This window comes from Tetranychus urticae, chromosome 2 (assembly GCF_039701765.1).
Source record: "Tetranychus urticae isolate SD_2017Ah chromosome 2, NJAU_TeUrti_SD_1.0, whole genome shotgun sequence".
NCBI classification, from domain to species: domain Eukaryota; kingdom Metazoa; phylum Arthropoda; class Arachnida; order Trombidiformes; family Tetranychidae; genus Tetranychus; species Tetranychus urticae.
Window position 1 is genome coordinate 13,380,785 of NC_142959.1, and position 17,506 is coordinate 13,398,290.

General features: G+C 33.8%; 6 protein-coding genes and 1 long non-coding RNA gene across 7 annotated transcripts; 2 read left to right on the top strand and 5 right to left on the bottom strand.

Annotated features, from left to right (window-relative positions):
- Positions 1-359: 359 nt before the first annotated feature.
- Kap-alpha1 (karyopherin alpha1) lies at positions 360-2,559 on the bottom strand. The gene is made up of 3 exons (XM_015931012.2): positions 1,967-2,559; positions 761-1,849; positions 360-672 (listed from the first exon to the last, which is right to left on the bottom strand). Exons 1-3 carry the CDS (start codon positions 2,277-2,279, stop codon positions 470-472), a joined length of 1,605 nt encoding a protein of 534 aa, XP_015786498.1. The 5' UTR covers positions 2,280-2,559; the 3' UTR covers positions 360-469.
- A 369-nt stretch (positions 2,560-2,928) lies between these two features.
- LOC107363767 (uncharacterized) lies at positions 2,929-5,633 on the top strand. The gene is made up of 4 exons (XR_001568988.3): positions 2,929-3,266; positions 4,060-4,738; positions 4,877-5,187; positions 5,252-5,633. It is a non-coding gene; the product is annotated as an uncharacterized LOC107363767 (long non-coding RNA).
- Positions 4,026-6,592, bottom strand: Ttc30 (tetratricopeptide repeat domain 30). Its single transcript, XM_015931003.3, has 4 exons — positions 6,454-6,592; positions 5,650-6,204; positions 4,822-5,588; positions 4,026-4,736 (listed from the first exon to the last, which is right to left on the bottom strand). Exons 1-4 carry the CDS (start codon positions 6,527-6,529, stop codon positions 4,164-4,166), a joined length of 1,971 nt encoding a protein of 656 aa, XP_015786489.1. The 5' UTR covers positions 6,530-6,592; the 3' UTR covers positions 4,026-4,163.
- On the bottom strand, positions 6,580-7,734 carry LOC107363758 (ubiquitin-conjugating enzyme E2 J2). Its single transcript, XM_015931031.3, has one exon. It carries the CDS (start codon positions 7,732-7,734, stop codon positions 6,991-6,993), a length of 744 nt encoding a protein of 247 aa, XP_015786517.1. The 3' UTR covers positions 6,580-6,990.
- An 800-nt stretch (positions 7,735-8,534) lies between these two features.
- BORCS7 (BLOC-1 related complex subunit 7) lies at positions 8,535-10,961 on the top strand. The gene is made up of 3 exons (XM_015928605.3): positions 8,535-8,740; positions 9,049-9,111; positions 9,194-10,961. Exons 1-3 carry the CDS (start codon positions 8,612-8,614, stop codon positions 9,263-9,265), a joined length of 264 nt encoding a protein of 87 aa, XP_015784091.1. The 5' UTR covers positions 8,535-8,611; the 3' UTR covers positions 9,266-10,961.
- On the bottom strand, positions 9,362-10,664 carry WDR79 (Telomerase Cajal body protein 1 homolog). The gene has a single exon (XM_015928541.3). It carries the CDS (start codon positions 10,662-10,664, stop codon positions 9,375-9,377), a length of 1,290 nt encoding a protein of 429 aa, XP_015784027.2. The 3' UTR covers positions 9,362-9,374.
- Positions 10,962-11,119: 158 nt separating the features above from the next.
- On the bottom strand, positions 11,120-16,706 carry LOC107361659 (uncharacterized). Its single transcript, XM_015928508.3, has 4 exons — positions 16,566-16,706; positions 12,303-15,737; positions 11,874-12,093; positions 11,120-11,619 (listed from the first exon to the last, which is right to left on the bottom strand). Exons 2-4 carry the CDS (start codon positions 15,174-15,176, stop codon positions 11,480-11,482), a joined length of 3,234 nt encoding a protein of 1,077 aa, XP_015783994.1. The 5' UTR covers positions 15,177-15,737; positions 16,566-16,706; the 3' UTR covers positions 11,120-11,479.
- Between the last annotated feature and the right edge of the window lie 800 nt (positions 16,707-17,506).

Below are 17,506 nucleotides of genomic sequence, written 5' to 3' on the forward strand. Positions count from 1 at the left end.
CTTTATATATTTTGCTATGAAAGCAAGTCTATTGAACATGAAAGAATAGAGTAGAAATGACTAATCTCTTTAGATTTGCCGCGTTTGGTGTTTTTTGTTTTCTTTTTATTTAATTCATTCTGATTCCATATAGTACAAGCTTAGAAGAAAGAATTTTTTGATCAACAAGTAAACAAAATTAATGTAACAAAGTCAACTATTCATCGCAAACAGGTAAGCTTTATAATCGTTTTTCCATTTATTTTCTCCTGCATGTAAAATCTTTAACTTTGGTGGAGGTTGAATGGACGATTGTTTTAATTTGGAGCATCTGTTTTACTCTCCGTATTAGTTAAAAATTTTAGATACTCTTGAAGAAATGAATCTTTCATTTCACTTTTAATTCATTTCATCATTAAAATCATAAAATACATTTTTACTTAAACGTTTCATTTCAGGTTTATTAAGATTGTTAGATGATGAGGGAGAATTAGAAAGTGAAAGGTTGACCACCGGTTGCTGCATTTGGATCATCTGGAGCTCCAAATCGGAATTGATGATTATCAGTATCGACTTCAGGTTTAATGGCTGCTTCTTCATCTTCTGTTCCGAAGAATTTTTCAATTATGTCATATGCCTTTTGGTAGATGTCAACATTTTCATGCGATTGAAGGAACTCGATTTTGTCAAGGCCTGAAAAATTATACAAATAGACAGAGAGTTAGGATGGTAAAAATTTAAAGGTGAATCTAAAATAAAAAATAAGCCAAAGTAAACTTACCAAAACATTCTTCTATGATATTTGCATATGGATTAACTGCTCCTGGGTTTGTTTTGACATGGGGCTCACCGAATTTGAGAATGTTTTCGAGTCCATTAAGCGCAACTTGAATAGTCTTGGCATCTGATACCCCCAAAAGTTCACACATGGGCGGGATACATCCAAGTTCAACGAGGTATTTAACTTGTTCAGGTGAGCCTCCTGAGGTAGCATTTGTGATGGCCCAAGCTGCTTCTTTTCTGATTTTAAAATCAGCATTTTGTAGCAAGTCAATCAGAATTGGAAATATATCTGCTTTAACAACTGCTTGAATTTGCTGCCTATTACCAGCTGTGATATTAGATATCGTCCAACATGCTTCTTTGCGAATAGTCTCTTTAGTAGAGGATAAAAGATCTTTAAGATAAGGCAGGGCATTACAGTTCAATATAATTTGAGTTTGTAAATCGTCTCCAGTAACTATGTTACCTACTGCTCTGAGAGCAGCAGAGACGACGGCTTGGCTAGAATGTAGCAATAGCTCAACAAGTCTACGACAGACTCCAGAGTCGATTACTGCTTGAATTTTTTCGTTAGGACCATCACTAAGATATGATAGAGCCCAACAGGCATCTGCTAACACATCCGAGTCATTATGATAAAGAAGACGGGATAACACTGGTAAGCAAGGTGATACTTGCTCGAAATTAGGGAAAGGGCTCTTTCCGCGACAAAGGTTGGAGAGTGTCCAAACGGCATTCCTGGTCATTGATAGACGAGTAGATGAACCTAAAAGTTTTAACAAAGGTGGTAGGACTCCATTATTCAGAACGAAATCACGACAATCTGGACTATCACCGGCAATATTTCCAAGAGCCCAAACTGCTTGCTCTTGAACATCTTCATTATTTGATGACAATAAATGAATGAAAACAGGGACCGCGCCGGCTTCGATAACTTTTCGTGTTTGAGATGAGGTTCCAGAGGCAATGTTGGTTAATGCCCATGCAGCTTCAAACTGAAGTGTGGGATTATCATCTCTTCTTAAAAACTCTACAAATTTAGGTACGATTCCAGTGTTTATAATTTCATCAATTGGTGGATTAGGCTCTGTAAAATTTTAAATACAAGATTAGAAACCAAAATATAATAGACCGAACTAAGAAACGTGCTGTTTTAAATGCGTAATAAACTCATGTCAATACCATAAGAATTTAATGCAATTACCTTTTGATAATAATTTCCTATAATTCTGGGTTGCCTGAAGTTGTGCTGCAACATTATCACTGTAAAGGGATTCAATCATTTCTTGTGTAATGGTAGATACTTGGCCAGATTGGTTACCAGTATCGGTTCCTGGTACAGAATCATCATCTAAGGCGCTGTCATCAAGGTTTCGTCTCTTACGTAATTCTGTTTCTCGTTTTTGCTTTCTAAGTTGGACACCTTCTTCTTCACGACGTCGTCTCAACTCTTGGGCATCCAAAGCAGCATTTTTGTACCGCTGACGGTGTGGAGCAAGATTAGATGCAGCAGACATTTGAAAGGATGTGAACAAAGAAATTGAAGCAGAAAAAAGAGAAAGAGAAAGAGAGAGAAAGAGATAGAGAGGAAAGAATGAAGAACAAGACAGATGAAATGAAAACACTGAGAGTTATGTAGTATTAGGAGAGAATGTGTTTGTAGGGAATAACAAGAGTGAGATCAAAAAGGTAATTAATCTAATAATTAGATAACAATTGTTCAAGTAAATAACACAGTAATTGATTTAGAATAAAAAAGAAACAAAAAACACAACAGAAAAGGCGATTTAAGTCTGAGCAAGGACATAAGATTTGAAAGAGGAGTCTTTAGTCTCTTTTTAGTCAGTTTAGTCAGAGGAAAACGAAGAGGGGAAAGAAATAAAAGGATACGGAAATCACCAAAGAGTAAATCAAAGTGAAAAAAACAGTTAAAGTTGAATATTTTTGCAGAGGTTAAATGGATTAGATTGATGGCAGTGTCAACTTCAATCTATCAACAAATCATTAAAACATATTGACATAATTGAACAATCAAATAGCGAGTCATTTCAATCAGATTTAAGCTAATTTTTAATGCAACGCTTTTTCTTTCCCCTGAATTAAGGGGAAAGCCTTTCTCTTTGTAAGCGCCGCCTATTAACAAAAAACTACATTTTGAATTAAAAATTCAAAATTCTGTGTTACAAATCAAGAGCAATTTCAATGATCTTGTTTGCACTTGTGTTTCATTTTAAATAGCTGCGTTTTTCAGGTTCAAAATTTACCGTTTTGCATTTTAGTAAGACTTGCCACTTCGTTCCATGTTTTATTCATGAACATGTTTCAATTTGAATTGGTGAAATAGGCAACAAAAATCATCTGTAATGATGCAACAAGCTTACTCTAACCTGTAATTCAACTGTCAACTTCAACTTTTACTCAAGTGGGATCGGCTGTTTTCATTTCAAATAATACTTGAAAGAAACTGTTATTTACAGATTTTGATGCCCCTTTCGCTATCCAGAGTGAGTATTATCAATATCTCTAAGGAAGTTTACATCAGAAAATCTCAGAGTATCTCATCCGACTTTCCTTGCCTCATTTTGTTCAACTTGCTTTAAGTTCAACACCACTATTTTGGAGGATCCAAAAAGTCTCAAATCAGCTATGATTTGAAATCATTAATACATTTATTACACAAATTTCATCAAAATTGATTTATTTTACATCATCGGATGAGCAACAAACAAAATTATTTCATTTACCTTTCATAAATATTGTGAATGCTTAAAATTTTGTCCGATTTTGTGGCAGATCTAACAATCTATCGATACAATTGATAGTTGAATTTTCACTTTTTATAATAGGTTTTCGTTTGATTTATCCTTTAATCTGATGGAAATTTTCATGCCAATTCCGACTAATGTTACATAAGAATCGACTATCAACTCGATGTCTAAACTTTGTCTTGAAATGTACAAAAGCTAATACTTTATAATTACTTTTTGTTTACATTTTGAGTGACTTTTCTTTCGATTGAATTACTAAAGATTGTTCAATAATGGTCTTTGAATCAATTTGACTTTCAACTAACTTTGATTTCCGTATTTGATTAGCTTATTTTCTCGATTTATTATTGCACTCTCTTCATCGTAATCAATTCACCATTCCAGTTGAAATGATCAGCTTAATTAGATTATTTTACTGGAGTAAAGTTGAATTGAAATTTGAGATTGAGAAAAAAGAGATTATTCAATGTAAACATATTTAATTTGACAATGATTGCATATTTTAATATATTTTTTATTCTGATTGCAGGGAATCCTTAAAAAGATAGTGAATTAAAGACGGATCAACATGTTATTTGAATTGGATTAACGAAGCCAACTAGCCTCTCTAAGCAGGAAAGTGTCAATATACAGTTACATTATTTGAAGTAAAAGACATTTCAATAATCTAGCTTCATAAGTGACTGTATTTTTACCTGGATGTAAAGTCTCGAGCTCTAATGGAGGCTCAATGATTGCTTTAATTCGAGTCCCATGCTCTTCGATGTTGGTTAAAAAAGTTAGACACTCCTGAAGAAATGAATCTTTCATTACAATAATCTGTTTGGCCATATTTTCCAGCAATGAAAGGAAACATCTTTTAGCATAAAACCAAGTATCTGTTCCCAGTTTCTTGTTGAATGGCTCCAAACTTTTAATAACTCGAGAGATACCAAACTCGTAATTACCCTTAGCACAGTATAAAGTACCTATGACCAGGTTTACAATGCAAAGATGAAATATTTTCCTATCTGGTTCAGAATAAGCCAATTGTTCTTCCTCTTTCTCGATCTTCCTCATCAACTCTTCAGCATTCTCATTTTGACCTGTCATTATATAAGAGACACATAAATTGGCTAAAACAATTGCGCTAACATTCAGGATGTTATCATATTTTTTCTTGACCAAAGGCTCATAAAATCCAGTTGCTTCTTTGAATTTGTTTTCCTGTAAGTAAAAAACAGCAAATGTTAGTGTGAGACTCCACTTTTTAAGAGCTTAAAAAATACATTTGATTTTGAACTATTTTTACCTGCATAAACAAAACATGGGCAACATTTAATTTCCAAATATCATTATCGTTACAGAATTCAACAGATTTACGGAAAACCTTTTCGACTTGTGAGTAAGCTTCCATGTCCCAGTAGATTCTTGCCTGAGCCATGAGAACTGGCATAAAGCTGTCCAAAGCTTTATCATATTCATAATTCAACTTCTTTATCACATTTTCATCACTCATTGGATTAACCTTGGCTTCTTGGATTTGTTTGGATAGCTTCCTCAATAGATCGCTGTGCTTAGCCGACATTTCATCAAACTTTCTGTAAGCTTCTTCAGGTGATGTCTGTTGGGTTATTAGAGCATCAAGAAACTCGTATAAATAAGGAGTTAGATATTTGTATGTAAAATGAGCATTTTCAGCCATAACATCAGCCGCTAAATCATAATATTCATATTTACAGTAGAGCAATAACAGGTTGGCAAAGGTTTCGTGTGGAAATGGATTCTGTTGGATTAAAAATTGTAATTTTTCAAAACCTTCGGCTGGATCAATATCAATGGACATTAAAGCTGAATTGTGGAGAGTAACGGCATCAAGCTCTTCTTCGGATCGAGGTGGCATATCAGTTAACGCTTCTTGAGCAGCTGCCATGTTTTTATTTTGATATTCAATTGCGGCTTTTAAATTGAATGCTTCAACCAGAGCAGTTTCATGTAAAGTAATTGTGTTCCCAACCGATCGAACCTCAATTCCTTCAGTAGTCATTCCGACACTCAATTCAGGGTGATCTCGAATACCTAAATACGGCCAAAATCAACAGTAAATTGTAACTTTAATATTTTGAACCGAATTTCTTACCTTTTTCTATTATATCACCAATATATTTCATTGCCAGAGGATATTGTTTGAGTTGGTAGTAACACAAAGCAACATTGTATGATAAATCAGGTTTATAGCCTTCAATGGTTAAACCATTAAGAAATTTAGTCAATGCTTCTTCATACCGAGACTCTTTGTATAAGACACAACCTTGGTTAACTTCACGATCCGGATCATCAGCTGCCAATTGATCTATTAATGAACGAGCTGCTGTTAAATCATCTTGTCCATATTTTATCACTGATTGTAGTTTAACCAATTGTCCTTTCTCAATCATTGTGCTTCTATTGTCAATGGTTAAAGTTACTCGTAAGGCATCATCAAAGCTACATAATTGGTAGAGTGATCGAGCATAATTAAGCTTGTAATTATCATTATCTGGATAAAGTGAGCTCAAAGATTCGTAACTCAGAGCAGCATTAGCAAAATCTTGAATCATGTAGAAACAATAACCAAGTAATGAAAGCGCTTCTCGAGAATTATGATTTATTAATGATTGTTCAGTCAGGAAACTAATTGCCTCTTTGTATTGACCTAAAAGAAAGAATCGAAATAACCAGAAAATCAAAATTATGAATTATATTGCTTGTTGATTTCAAGGTTTCTTGAATGATTTTAGCTTATTTTTCACCGATGATTGATGAAATCCAGTGCAAAATGAAATGAACAATTACAAAATTGCAACTAATTTCAATGTCTTTGGTAAGTTTACACTAGATTTATGTAAAATAATTCAAAACGTAATTGCTAAATGGACTGATAAAATTCAACTGTCATATTTACCAAATTTAATCCATGTATAAACTTGTCTGGTGTAATCACCCTGTTTAATCCTTCCACTGGATATTCTGACATTCATTTCCAATTGTAAATAATTATTGAAAGTTGAAATAATTTGATAGACAAAAATTTAATGTACTTAAGTGTTCGACACTCTAATAGTTTTGTTATGATTTTGTCTCATCTCCATGGTGAAGTAGAGTGTTTTACTTGACTTTTTTATTTACTCATATTTTTAATGATCATATAGTTTTGTGGATATAATTCATTTTTTGAATAACTTTTTCTTCAGTAACAAATATGTTCACGGGGGTTGGGGGTAAAGGAGTTGGTAATAACCACATGAAAACAATAATGATACACAGTAAAATTGAGAAGAAAACAAAGTGCGATGAACAAAACAATTAACAGAAAGAAAGATGACACCGTTGTAAAGGAAGGAAAACGAAGGCAATATGAGAAAATAAAAGGCAAAGGTTAGACTGTGGGAAGAGATGAATAGAACTGAGAAGTAAGAATTGGAATAACAGTAGATAACAATTAGGAGGACGGATCATGGTCAGCTGCACTTAAAGCTCTTAAAACATATCTGGCAGTATAAATAAATGCAATAAAACCTATTACAACTCCGATATTGGTCAAGGCACCGGTAAGGGAACCATTTTCAGCTCTTAATCCTGCCGCAGTTGATCCAATTGAACTTCTTAAACCAGCAACTCGTTCAGAGACTGAGGTTAGGGCGTCAGCAGATTGTTGCTGCTGTTCTTTTTGGATACGTTCACGAGCCTCTTCTGCAAGCTCTGGAAATAATTGGCAGAATTCGTTGTTATTTAAATTGAATGCCCAGCTTTCCCTGGCTAAACATCTTTTCTTCCAATCTGGTGTATCAATGCTGCCCATGGTTGGATTTTTTTCTAACATGAAGCTCAATAAGCCGGTCAAAATTGTTGAAGCACTCCAGGTAGGGTTCCATGTGTTTGGATGAAAATCCGATATAGATAAACACAGTCGAGTGTTACACTTGAAACGTCCACTGGGAGTTAACATTAAAATAGTTGGTGGCTTAAACGGAAAGTCAGCTGGGAATCGCAGTTTACCATGATAAATACCGTTTTCATAAGGTGTTCCTTCAGGTCCACGGATAACATAATTCCACTCTAAAATATTATCAGGAAGAGGGTGAGCAGATACATAAGGAACAGGATCTTTCAAAATCTTTAAATAGTCTCGTTTCAGTCTTTGAGTAGACGTTATTGAACGGTTTTTAATGCTGCTTCCACTCATTTTAGTCTGACCAGTGATAAAAATGTAATCTTAATAACAACAATATAATCGATAAGAAGAAATAATAAGAAAGTGGAAAATAGAGAATGAAATAGATTAGTTGTTCAATGTAAACATAAACAAAAAATAAAGCAAGTCCGGGTTGAATTGGAGATGGTTTCTATGGAATAAGGTTGTTGTTAATTTAACTTTAACTCAAACACAAGGAACAAGAAATTAACAATTCATTAGATTAGCCAAACATTAATACAATAAAGATAGCAGAATTAATTAAATGAAAAGTATAATCTCACCTTAAGGGATTTTTGACGAGTTGAATGTTTTGCTTAAACGATTAGTGAGTAAAGAGAGAAAAAGGTTTGGTAAAAACTGTTACCTAAAAGCGCGGTTATTATGAAATAGAAAGAAAATTTTTTAAACAATTTAAAATACGGTTAATTCATTAATCATGTCGATCTATTTGATAAAAAAAGAAAATTAATTCCAAGATCTATTCTAAATCATAAGTTTCGTCTAATGAATTCAGCTAAGACTAAATAGAAAATTAAATGTTTAAATTGAAAGCTGGAGATTAATTTTGTTTTTTTTGAAAAGAGAAATCAGAATTAAATCAGAAATTAAAAGGGTTATATCTCCTTTTAATTAATTTCAAGTACTTTTTATCTTAAAATCGAAACGGAGATTTGCGAAATGTCAAAAGCGATCTTTTTAATGAAGGTTGAAATAAGTTTCAAACAACCGCTTTCAGATGCATTTGACAAGTTAATCAGCTGTAAAGTATAAACAAGGCAGTTTTGACTCAAAGCATTTGGATCTCCAATCTTCTTATTTAAATCTATCTTTTAATTTTATTCACAACACTTTTTTTATTATAATTATGAGTTCAAATGATACTCGTGCTCTTTTTATTGAAACTAAGAAACGACTGATTGAAAGATTAAATGGAAATATCAACAATTGGGGTTCGCTGGTCCGTCAAATTGTCAGAGGATCGAAAACACCTGAGGTAAATATACACCATTTATATCTATTTACAGGGTTTATTGTTTAATGGATCACTATTACTGAATTTAAAATAATTTTCCAAATTTCACTGTAACTGCCAACGTTTGACAAAGATTACTGTTTGTCAATGTTGTATCTCAAATATTTACACCCAAATAATATTCCTTCATCTCATGTCATTCAGTTCAAGTGAGTCTTATTAGTTTTATCAGGGGTTAAAATATTTTATAATTAAAGTATTTTTCGTTTTTGCTAACTATTGATACTATTTTTATTAAAAGCTCGCATTTATATATTCTACCTTCATAGTTACTGTCCCAATGTACTAAAACATTTGCCAACCATGAACATGCAATAGGGAACACGGAAACGGTAATTTACTTTTCGTTATTATTTATACATAACTGTTCTATCAAATTCAATTTTAACTTAAATTTTGTATTCTGATTTTCAGCATATCGATAGAATTTTGCAAGTCAACAAATCGATGCTACAACCTATTGAACCCAAGTCATTTGACTTATGAGACTTTGTCCAAGAAGGATTTTTTATTTTTTATGATGTTAAAAGATTGATGGAATTGATGGATCAAGAAAGGCGAAGAAAATTGTGAAATTAGGAGTTGAATCATAAAGTTAAGAATTTTTAATATCATCCGTCGGTTCATTTTCTTTAAAATCATTTGAAACTTCTGGGTTGTCCACTTCATCGTTCTCTGTGATCGATACAATCGGAATCATCCAAATTTTAGCAGAATTATCGAAATTCATTGATGAAACAAAATGATGGTCTTCATCATCTGATTCAGTAGTTTCTGGTAATCTCCGCTGACCAGATGAAGTAACCATTAATGGGAGAGTTGGATGTAAACTAACTCCATTGACACTTTCATTGTGGGCTTCAGTTTTTTTAATTGGCTCAAGATATCCATTTTGTTTGTTATCAAGTTGATTTGTATTCCAAAATATTACCATTCCATCATCACTACCAGAAACCAATAAATTGCCATCAGAGGAAATATCAAAGTACACTCTTTGATGTGTTGTTACGGTCCTTTTCATTGTAAACAAGATAGTGCTTAATTTTCGCATATCCCAACAAAGGATTTCTCCATCTCTTCGAGCTCCACTGTACAGTCTGGTTCCATCAGGTGAAAACATTAAATGAGTTAAGCCTCCTCGTTGGCCTTCTAATATACAAATTGGTTCACCAGTTGGTTCTTCATAAAGACCTATCTGCTTCGAGTAAGAACCAGCTGCATAAATTTCTGGTCGAACAGGATTAACAGTTATACACGAGATAATACCATGTTGTCCACCTCCATCAACATAGGTCAATCTTTCTTCACAATCTCGGCCAGGATTTCGTGTGTTGAAAACGCGAATTCCTTTTTTGAATCCAGCGTAAATTTTTTCTCCATCTGGACTAAAACAAACAGAATAAGCTGAGACAATTTCATCAAGATGATTGTAAGATTTATAGACAGCAGCGATTTTCCCAGTATAAGCATCCCAAAGATGAATCGGATTATCTCGAGTTGTGGTGAGAAAGAAACATGTTGTAGGGTCAAGTGAATTCATCATGGGAAACCAAGCATAATCATAGATCAGTTCATTTGATTTCATCTCTAATACTGGTGAAATTGCTGATTGTTGCTCATCAGCACTACATTTTATCTCATCCAATGGAGTTGAATATATTTCATTGGGTAGATTGTAAATCCTCAACACTTTGTCTTCACTATTGGTTAAAAAACATGATCCATCGGTAGACCACTTACATCCTTTTAAGTAATTTTTTGGTGATTGATATGGCTTTGTAACTGACTTGAGTTGTATTAGCGGTTTTGAGAAATCATAATCAAAACCTGAGACGGGCACGTAATTAACATTTTCAAATGAAAGAGACAAATCGTCAACATCCATGATTGCAAAAAAAAAACAAAAACACACATGAGAAACAGCTGTTTTAACGCGGCATTTTAGGTTTTAGCTTTTATTGAAGATGGTGCCAGTTTAAATACAAAGTAACTAATTGCGTGTACCAATAAAGAGATTAAAAGCAAATTAATTTTCTAACGACTAATGTCCTCAAATATGTAAATTATTTCATGAAATTGGAATGTAATATTAATTATTTTTGAAATGGTACTTCAGCTTGAACCCAAAATTTCCAATTTTCATTATGAATAAAACAAAAAATAAAAAACCAACCAAAGTTACTATATTTTGATTGTATTCCAATTTAATTATCCTATCCCTTGTATTTTATCTCATATTGTATACATTGTGTTCATGGCACGTAGCCAACTCGACTCGGTTATTGATTGAGATCATTTTGATCAGATTATTTACCATTAAATTGAAATGGCTAACAAATGTAAGTTTCATTTTTGGTGAATTTTAATTGCAAAACAGGGCCAAAAAACTGATTAATCTATAAAAAGAGTTAGACAAAGAGTATGAAAGAGAAAGGAAGTAAAAGATGAGAAACACAATTTTGTTTTTAACAACATTTGAGAGTTTCCAAATTAGAAGGAAAGGATTGAATGAAAGAGTTAAGGTTACGTTTTGTTGAGAGTAAAATTGAATTCCGAATGTTCGATTGGAATGTCCAGAGAAAGAGAAGGTCAAAAGTTAAAATAAATTGTTAAGTTAATCGAAGAAGAAAAGATATGTTTGTGTCGCACGAAGTTATACATTGAAAAATAGGCAAGAAAAATTAAGGTTTAAATGGTTAACTAAGTAACCACGGTATCCCTATGATTGGCATTAATGTGGCGTAAAAGTGTTTCCTCTTTGGCGAACTTTTTATGACAATGTGAACAAAGGATTGGCTTGAGTTGCAAGTGGATTGAACGAAGATGGCGATTAAGATCTCCTGTGAAGATAAAAAAATAGAGTTTAAGAAAGAATGAATTAATCAATTGTTAACATCAATACAATGTGCTATTCAATATATACATTGACTGCAGATCATCAATACATGTAAGCTTTTATTGACTAAGAAAATTGTTACATGGAAGGTCGTCAAGATTGAAGGAAATAATTGATTGCTAAAAGGCTGCAAGATGTATTGATTGAATAGGAAAGAGAAACAATGAGAGATAAAGTGAAGTCTGTTAATTAACTCACCTCTTTGGCAAAATCCTTTTGAACAATGAGGACATGCAAAGGGTTTCTCTTTATTGTGGAATCGTTGATGTGTAACTAAATCACTGTGCCTAATATAACCCTTCCCACATTGGGAACATCGATGAGGCTCAGTGCCACGATGAATATGTAAGTGGCGGGCAAGATCACATCTTTGAATGAAAGATTTACCGCAAATATCGCATCGAAACCTCTGATCTTCCTGTAGATTGAAAAAGAGACGGAAAATGTTTATAATTATAACCTTTTCTTAGGAAAGTGATAACAAATTATGATCAAAATGATATAAATGATGGTCAATGTTGACTTGTTGTTTGATTTGTTGGGTGAAGAAAATTATGATTTAGTAAATTAATTAGTATGATGTTGATTACTTTATCTAGACAATTTTATGGCTTATTTTTAACTTGCCTTTGAAGGGAGAGAATGGATTTTCTTGTGTCTGGTATAATTACCAAGCCGGGTAAAGGTTGAATTGCACAATTCACATTTGAAAGGTCGATCGATTTCAGGATTTTGGCCAGTTTCAGTAGATGTCAACAATTTAGTACTGTTGATTGGATCTCTAATTGTTGTTGCAACAATTGTCTGTTGCTGGGTTTGTTCGAGACGCTCATTCGACAGCGAAATATGACTAGTTGAAATTGAAGGTATTGTTTCAGTCAGGTTTCCTCCTCCACTGCCCAAACTTGCAACCACGATTCCTCCGCTTCTTGCACCTCCAATAGTTGCTGAACTGTTTCCCAATACTGACACAGTAGTAGTCTTCGTATTGCTATTAGTTTGCATACTGTGATTAACAGTACTAGTTGCAGATCCAGTGTTACCAGAGTTGCCAGAGTTAGCGGAAAATGCTGAATTAATGGTTGTACTGTTCGAATCGCCACTTCTAGTAGTTAGAGGCAGTATGATTGAGGTTCCATCTTCTCGAAGCAACTGCAGGGCTAATTGTTTTTGAAGGATTGTGGAGGAAGGGAAAACAGCTGCGACATTGGCTGCAAATTGTAACAAACCTCCGGGAAGTATTTTGATATCTAAAGGAGTCAAAGGAAGGGTTACATTTGCGGTAGAAGATGTTGAAGAGAGTGGTGAAGATGATGATGAAGTTGATGAATTGGAAGAAGATGATGCATTTTGATTAGCAGGATTGTTACTGTTGATGAGGTTACTTTTGCATTTGTTCACTGGACTAGTTGAAGATAATGTAGATGAAGATGTTGTAATAGGAATAAGACCAGTCGAAGTAGAAGAGGGTGAAGAGGATGATAGTGATGATGGTGGTGAAGATGATGTCAGTCCAACAGAGTTACTAGAGGATAAAATGGGAGTTAAGCAAGTTGATGTTGGTGTAGGTGGAGTTGTGGCTATTGATGAGGTTGGAGTTGGTGGAAGAGTGATTTGAACAAGTGAAGAACCAGAATTAGAACCAGAGGTTTGCTGTTTTCCAAAGTGAGAGAAAGAAGGTATTTGGACCATTAAATTGGGTGGTGATGATGAGGTGAGAGAAGAGGATGATGAAGAGGACGATGATTGTAATGGAATGGTGGTAATTTTATCGGTAAGTGAAGTTGTACGTAGTTCCAAAGAGGAACTAGTCTCTTCAGGAGTTAACCTAATTGAGCTGTTATTGTGAAGTGTATTGAGAACGCTAAAAGTAGTTACAGTAGATGTGGACGCTGATCGAGATTCATTGTTTAATAGATCAACATCATCATCATCGTTTACAATGCCGTTCACTATTATCGGATCATTGTCAACTGTTCCATCTTCAACAATCATTTGTTCAACACTTTCTTCGTCAAATTTTTCCTCTTTAACCAGAGCCAAGTCGAATCCATTTATCATTGAAGTTGATGTTACCGGAACATTATGGCAAAGTCCATCAGTAACTGTAGTTGAAGTTAACAGGGATGGAGAAGAGGAGGAAATTGAGGATGAAACTGATGAAAGCGCTGAAGATGAGAGTGACGGAGATGGACAAGCAATAGGAGAGTGTAAACATGACGATGAAGAGGTTTTGGTTATAATTAATGCTGTGGGTGTTGCACGGGAATTGGTATCAGATTCAATGGGTGTTATAACTACTTCTCTAATCACGTTATGTTGATCATCAGCCAATGTTGAAGCAAAAAGGTCTTCAGGTGCTATCTCCTCATGAGTCTCTGATAAGCGGGATGCTCGCTCTGTATTGGAGGCATCATCATCACTAATCAAATGGATTTCTCGATGAGAATCAATGAGAAACGGCGATTCACAATAACGATCCAAGCTAACGGTTAACTCATGAGTATCATTTGACTTTTTAATTATCTCTAAACGACTTGTTGACAGGTTAACATCCTTCTTGACTGCGGAAACAACTGATGACGGCTCTTCGTTTAAGCTTAGGAAATCGGTTGGACTGATTAAGATTCTTTGATGGTTTGTATGGTGAGAGTGGTGATGGTGGTGTGAATGGTGGTGAAGATGGGAATTGAGGCTGTGATGGGAATGAGACAGAGAGAGGTTTGCTTTAACCACTGAAGAGTTAACCTCTAAATCATCAACTACGACTGGACAAGAGATGAAACAATCGTCTAAATGAGATGAAGATCCTTTGTTGGTTTCACAGGGTGACGATGATTCCAATTTAATGGATGAATTAGACGTGGTTGTGACTGTTGTGGTTGTGATTGAATTGAAGCCCACCTTATCTGAAATATCAAGAGGTTCCAATTTAATTGTCGATGGATGCAACATTGGACCATCATTTTTGTAATTTGATGACGATGATGATACTAATGTTGAAACAGCAGGATTAGATGTAACCGTTGAACAATTTGACAAACCAGTGGTCGGATGATAAGAGACATTAATGTATTGCACGCTTACTTTACCATTTGACTGGCCAATAACACTATTATTATTACTACTATTATTGTGGAGATTATTATTACTGATTATATTATTACTATTATTATTACTATTATTGGTATGGATGAGGGTTGAATTTAGGTTAGCATGATTATTGTTGGAATCGGTAATGAAATCACTTGCAAGGGTAAGGTGAGAATTGCGGCGAAATTGTTGACTAGTTGAAATCAAACCAAGTCCGGAATGTTGATTGATTATGGTATGAGATGAGTGATGGTGATTTTGATCAACAACACTCCCAGAATCTTCCAATTTAATACTGCAGGAGTCAGATAAACTGATGGGCTTGATTTTACCATTTATAACAATCACCTCATTCTCTACTAGACTACTTGAACTTAAACAACTAACATCTTCGTCTAGATTGTTCATTGTCGTCAAAATTGATCTTCAATAAGATTGAATTTACCAATTTCTTTGTCTTCTTCGTCTTGGTTCTCCTTCCCAATCCAATTCAATACAAATGAAAGGTTTAGCTGCTTATCCTTAGGGTAAACCGTTAACCAGTTTAATGGCGATGAGTTTGAATAATCGAGTTTATCAACAACTGGAACAACAAGGTGATTGTACATCAGGACTTTTGTTTCAAAACAGCTTCCCAAATCATTGGCTTGACCATCATAAATATCACAATTAGTCCAAACAAGCGTACAACCTAGGTTAATCAGCTGGTTAAATTGAATCGGTTTACACTCGTCTGGAAAGGGCATACAATCGCCTATTGCATTTATAAGTCGAATGGCCAATATACAGTTTGATACAATAGAGTTAAATTTTCCACTTTCAATAGGTTAATCACTGAAGAATAAATTGATTTAAAATCAATACAATTTGGTTAATTTGTAGACTGAAGAGAGCCTATGACGAGCAAATGGATCCCAAAGACGAGTATTGATTGCCAAAGTAAATACAATGAAGCAGATTTGTTTTCATCTGAAATTATACCAAACGATAATCACTAGATTTAAAAATAAACTCTTGGTTTTATCAAATATCAATTGCAGGTTATAAACATAACTTAATCAAATAATAAATTGGGTATAAATAGGTTTTATTAAATAAAAATGAAAGTATAAAAAAAATAAAATCGATCAACCGGAATAAACAGAGAGGCAGAAGATCAAACAAAGAAAGAGAGAAAGAGAAAGATAAATATGGAGAAAGGATAGAAGAAAGAAACAGATTTTAATACAATTTGATTCCAGGATTTATTAATATAAACTTAATAATAATAAAAATAATGAATAGTTTACATAATTACATGGATTTGAAATTAATAAAAAGCATTATAACATAATATAAATGATAAGCAGAATTTGCAATAATCAAAACAAAAACGGAGAAACAGAATTGAAATGTAACAAGAAAAGTGAAAGCAATGACTTGAAGATGGAGTGAGGTTTAGAGGTTAAATTGTTGAATCTCGTACATGGATAGAAATAATAAAATCAATTAGAAAACAATAGATAATGAAGATAATTAAGAAAGGTAAATTGGGTAGGTAAGTGGTAAGTAGGGGCCAATCATGAATATGTACAAAAAATGGTCAAAAATAGAGAGAAAGGTCAATAATGAGGAGTTATTGGGAGAGGAATCGAAAGGCAAGAAAGACAGATTGTTAGAGGTTCAGTAGGGATGTAGTTGAACATGGAATGGTTCCTGGGATGGAGATTATTTTTAGATAATAACTAATGTGTGTTAATGGAGGTGAAAAAATTAAAAATGGGTTTAGGTTGAGATATAAATTAAAGGTTAACTTACGCAGTAATGGGTAGATGATGAGTTGAAAAGTGTTACTATTCTGGTTAAAGGATCAGGATTGGAAACAAAAGGAAAGCCAAAATGTATATCAGTTTAAATCCCAATAAATAAATATCAACACTTATTTTCTTATAGTCTAAGTTGTTAACCAAGGGAAAGAAGACAGATTTGAGATGATGAAGACAGAGAAATAAAGAGACCATGGATGATATATGAAGATATAGAGAAAGAGAGAGTGAGAGAGTGAGAGAGGTTGAACAATACTACTGATGATAATAATGAGAACCACTCTTGAACCAAAAACCTAACAGCGAGAGGTTAGATTATCGATTTTTGCAGCCAATCTTCCATCCCAGTCTTTCTCTTCTTTCTCTTTCTTTTCTTCATCATAACACAACACTTACTTTCTTTGGGACCTTCACAACCATTTCTAGTCTTTCTTTCTCTCTCTTTTTGGGTTTATCATCATCTCTCTCTGGTTAATTCTCAATACATATCAAATTATTTTTATACGTTTCCTTAAATTTAACTTTATCATAAACTCGATATTTTCACCATAATACAAGCTTTATTCAATTTAACCATCAACTACTTTTATGCTTTTACTCAGCCTTTTTGCATCTCATTATCTAATCATCTTCAGCTAATCTTTTTATTCATGACAACTAAGATGGAGGTTAAACTTGTCTCTAATCACTTTCAAATTCCCTCAACAATTCATTCCAAATGGACTAACTGTTTGAAAATATTCAATTTCCTTAATAGAAACAAGTTTTTGTTATAAAGCCATCAATTGAAAGTTGAATTCACTTTTAAATCGATTGCACATTTTTCTTTAAATTTCTCTAAATTCGGTGGTGATCCTGATTAGGTGTAAATTTTCGGGGAATCTGCAGGTTCATGTCAGTTTCAGCACATATTTTATCACCTCTATCCAAAGG

Bases quoted from the DNA above. Each gene is read 5' to 3' on its own strand.
- Kap-alpha1 (XM_015931012.2), bottom strand. From the start codon at position 2,279: ATGTCTGCTGCATCTAATCTTGCTCCACACCGTCAGCGGTACAAAAAT. The intron at 1,850-1,966 runs GTAATTGCATTA...AAAATTTTACAG, and splicing joins TAGGAAATTATTATCAAAAG to AGCCTAATCCACCAATTGAT. The intron at 673-760 runs GTAAGTTTACTT...ATAATTTTTCAG, and splicing joins TATCATAGAAGAATGTTTTG to GCCTTGACAAAATCGAGTTC.
- Ttc30 (XM_015931003.3), bottom strand. From the start codon at position 6,529: ATGAATGTCAGAATATCCAGTGGAAGGATTAAACAGGGTGATTACACC. The intron at 6,205-6,453 runs GTAAATATGACA...TCTTTCTTTTAG, and splicing joins TTATACATGGATTAAATTTG to GTCAATACAAAGAGGCAATT. The intron at 4,737-4,821 runs GTAAAAATAGTT...TTTTACTTACAG, and splicing joins CCCATGTTTTGTTTATGCAG to GAAAACAAATTCAAAGAAGC.
- LOC107363758 (XM_015931031.3), bottom strand. From the start codon at position 7,734: ATGAGTGGAAGCAGCATTAAAAACCGTTCAATAACGTCTACTCAAAGA.
- BORCS7 (XM_015928605.3), top strand. From the start codon at position 8,612: ATGAGTTCAAATGATACTCGTGCTCTTTTTATTGAAACTAAGAAACGA. The intron at 8,741-9,048 runs GTAAATATACAC...CTACCTTCATAG, and splicing joins GAGGATCGAAAACACCTGAG to TTACTGTCCCAATGTACTAA. The intron at 9,112-9,193 runs GTAATTTACTTT...TCTGATTTTCAG, and splicing joins CAATAGGGAACACGGAAACG to CATATCGATAGAATTTTGCA.
- WDR79 (XM_015928541.3), bottom strand. From the start codon at position 10,664: ATGGATGTTGACGATTTGTCTCTTTCATTTGAAAATGTTAATTACGTG.
- LOC107361659 (XM_015928508.3), bottom strand. From the start codon at position 15,176: ATGAACAATCTAGACGAAGATGTTAGTTGTTTAAGTTCAAGTAGTCTA. The intron at 12,094-12,302 runs GCAAGTTAAAAA...TTCAATCTACAG, and splicing joins TCCATTCTCTCCCTTCAAAG to GAAGATCAGAGGTTTCGATG. The intron at 11,620-11,873 runs GTGAGTTAATTA...TTATCTTCACAG, and splicing joins AAAAGGATTTTGCCAAAGAG to GAGATCTTAATCGCCATCTT.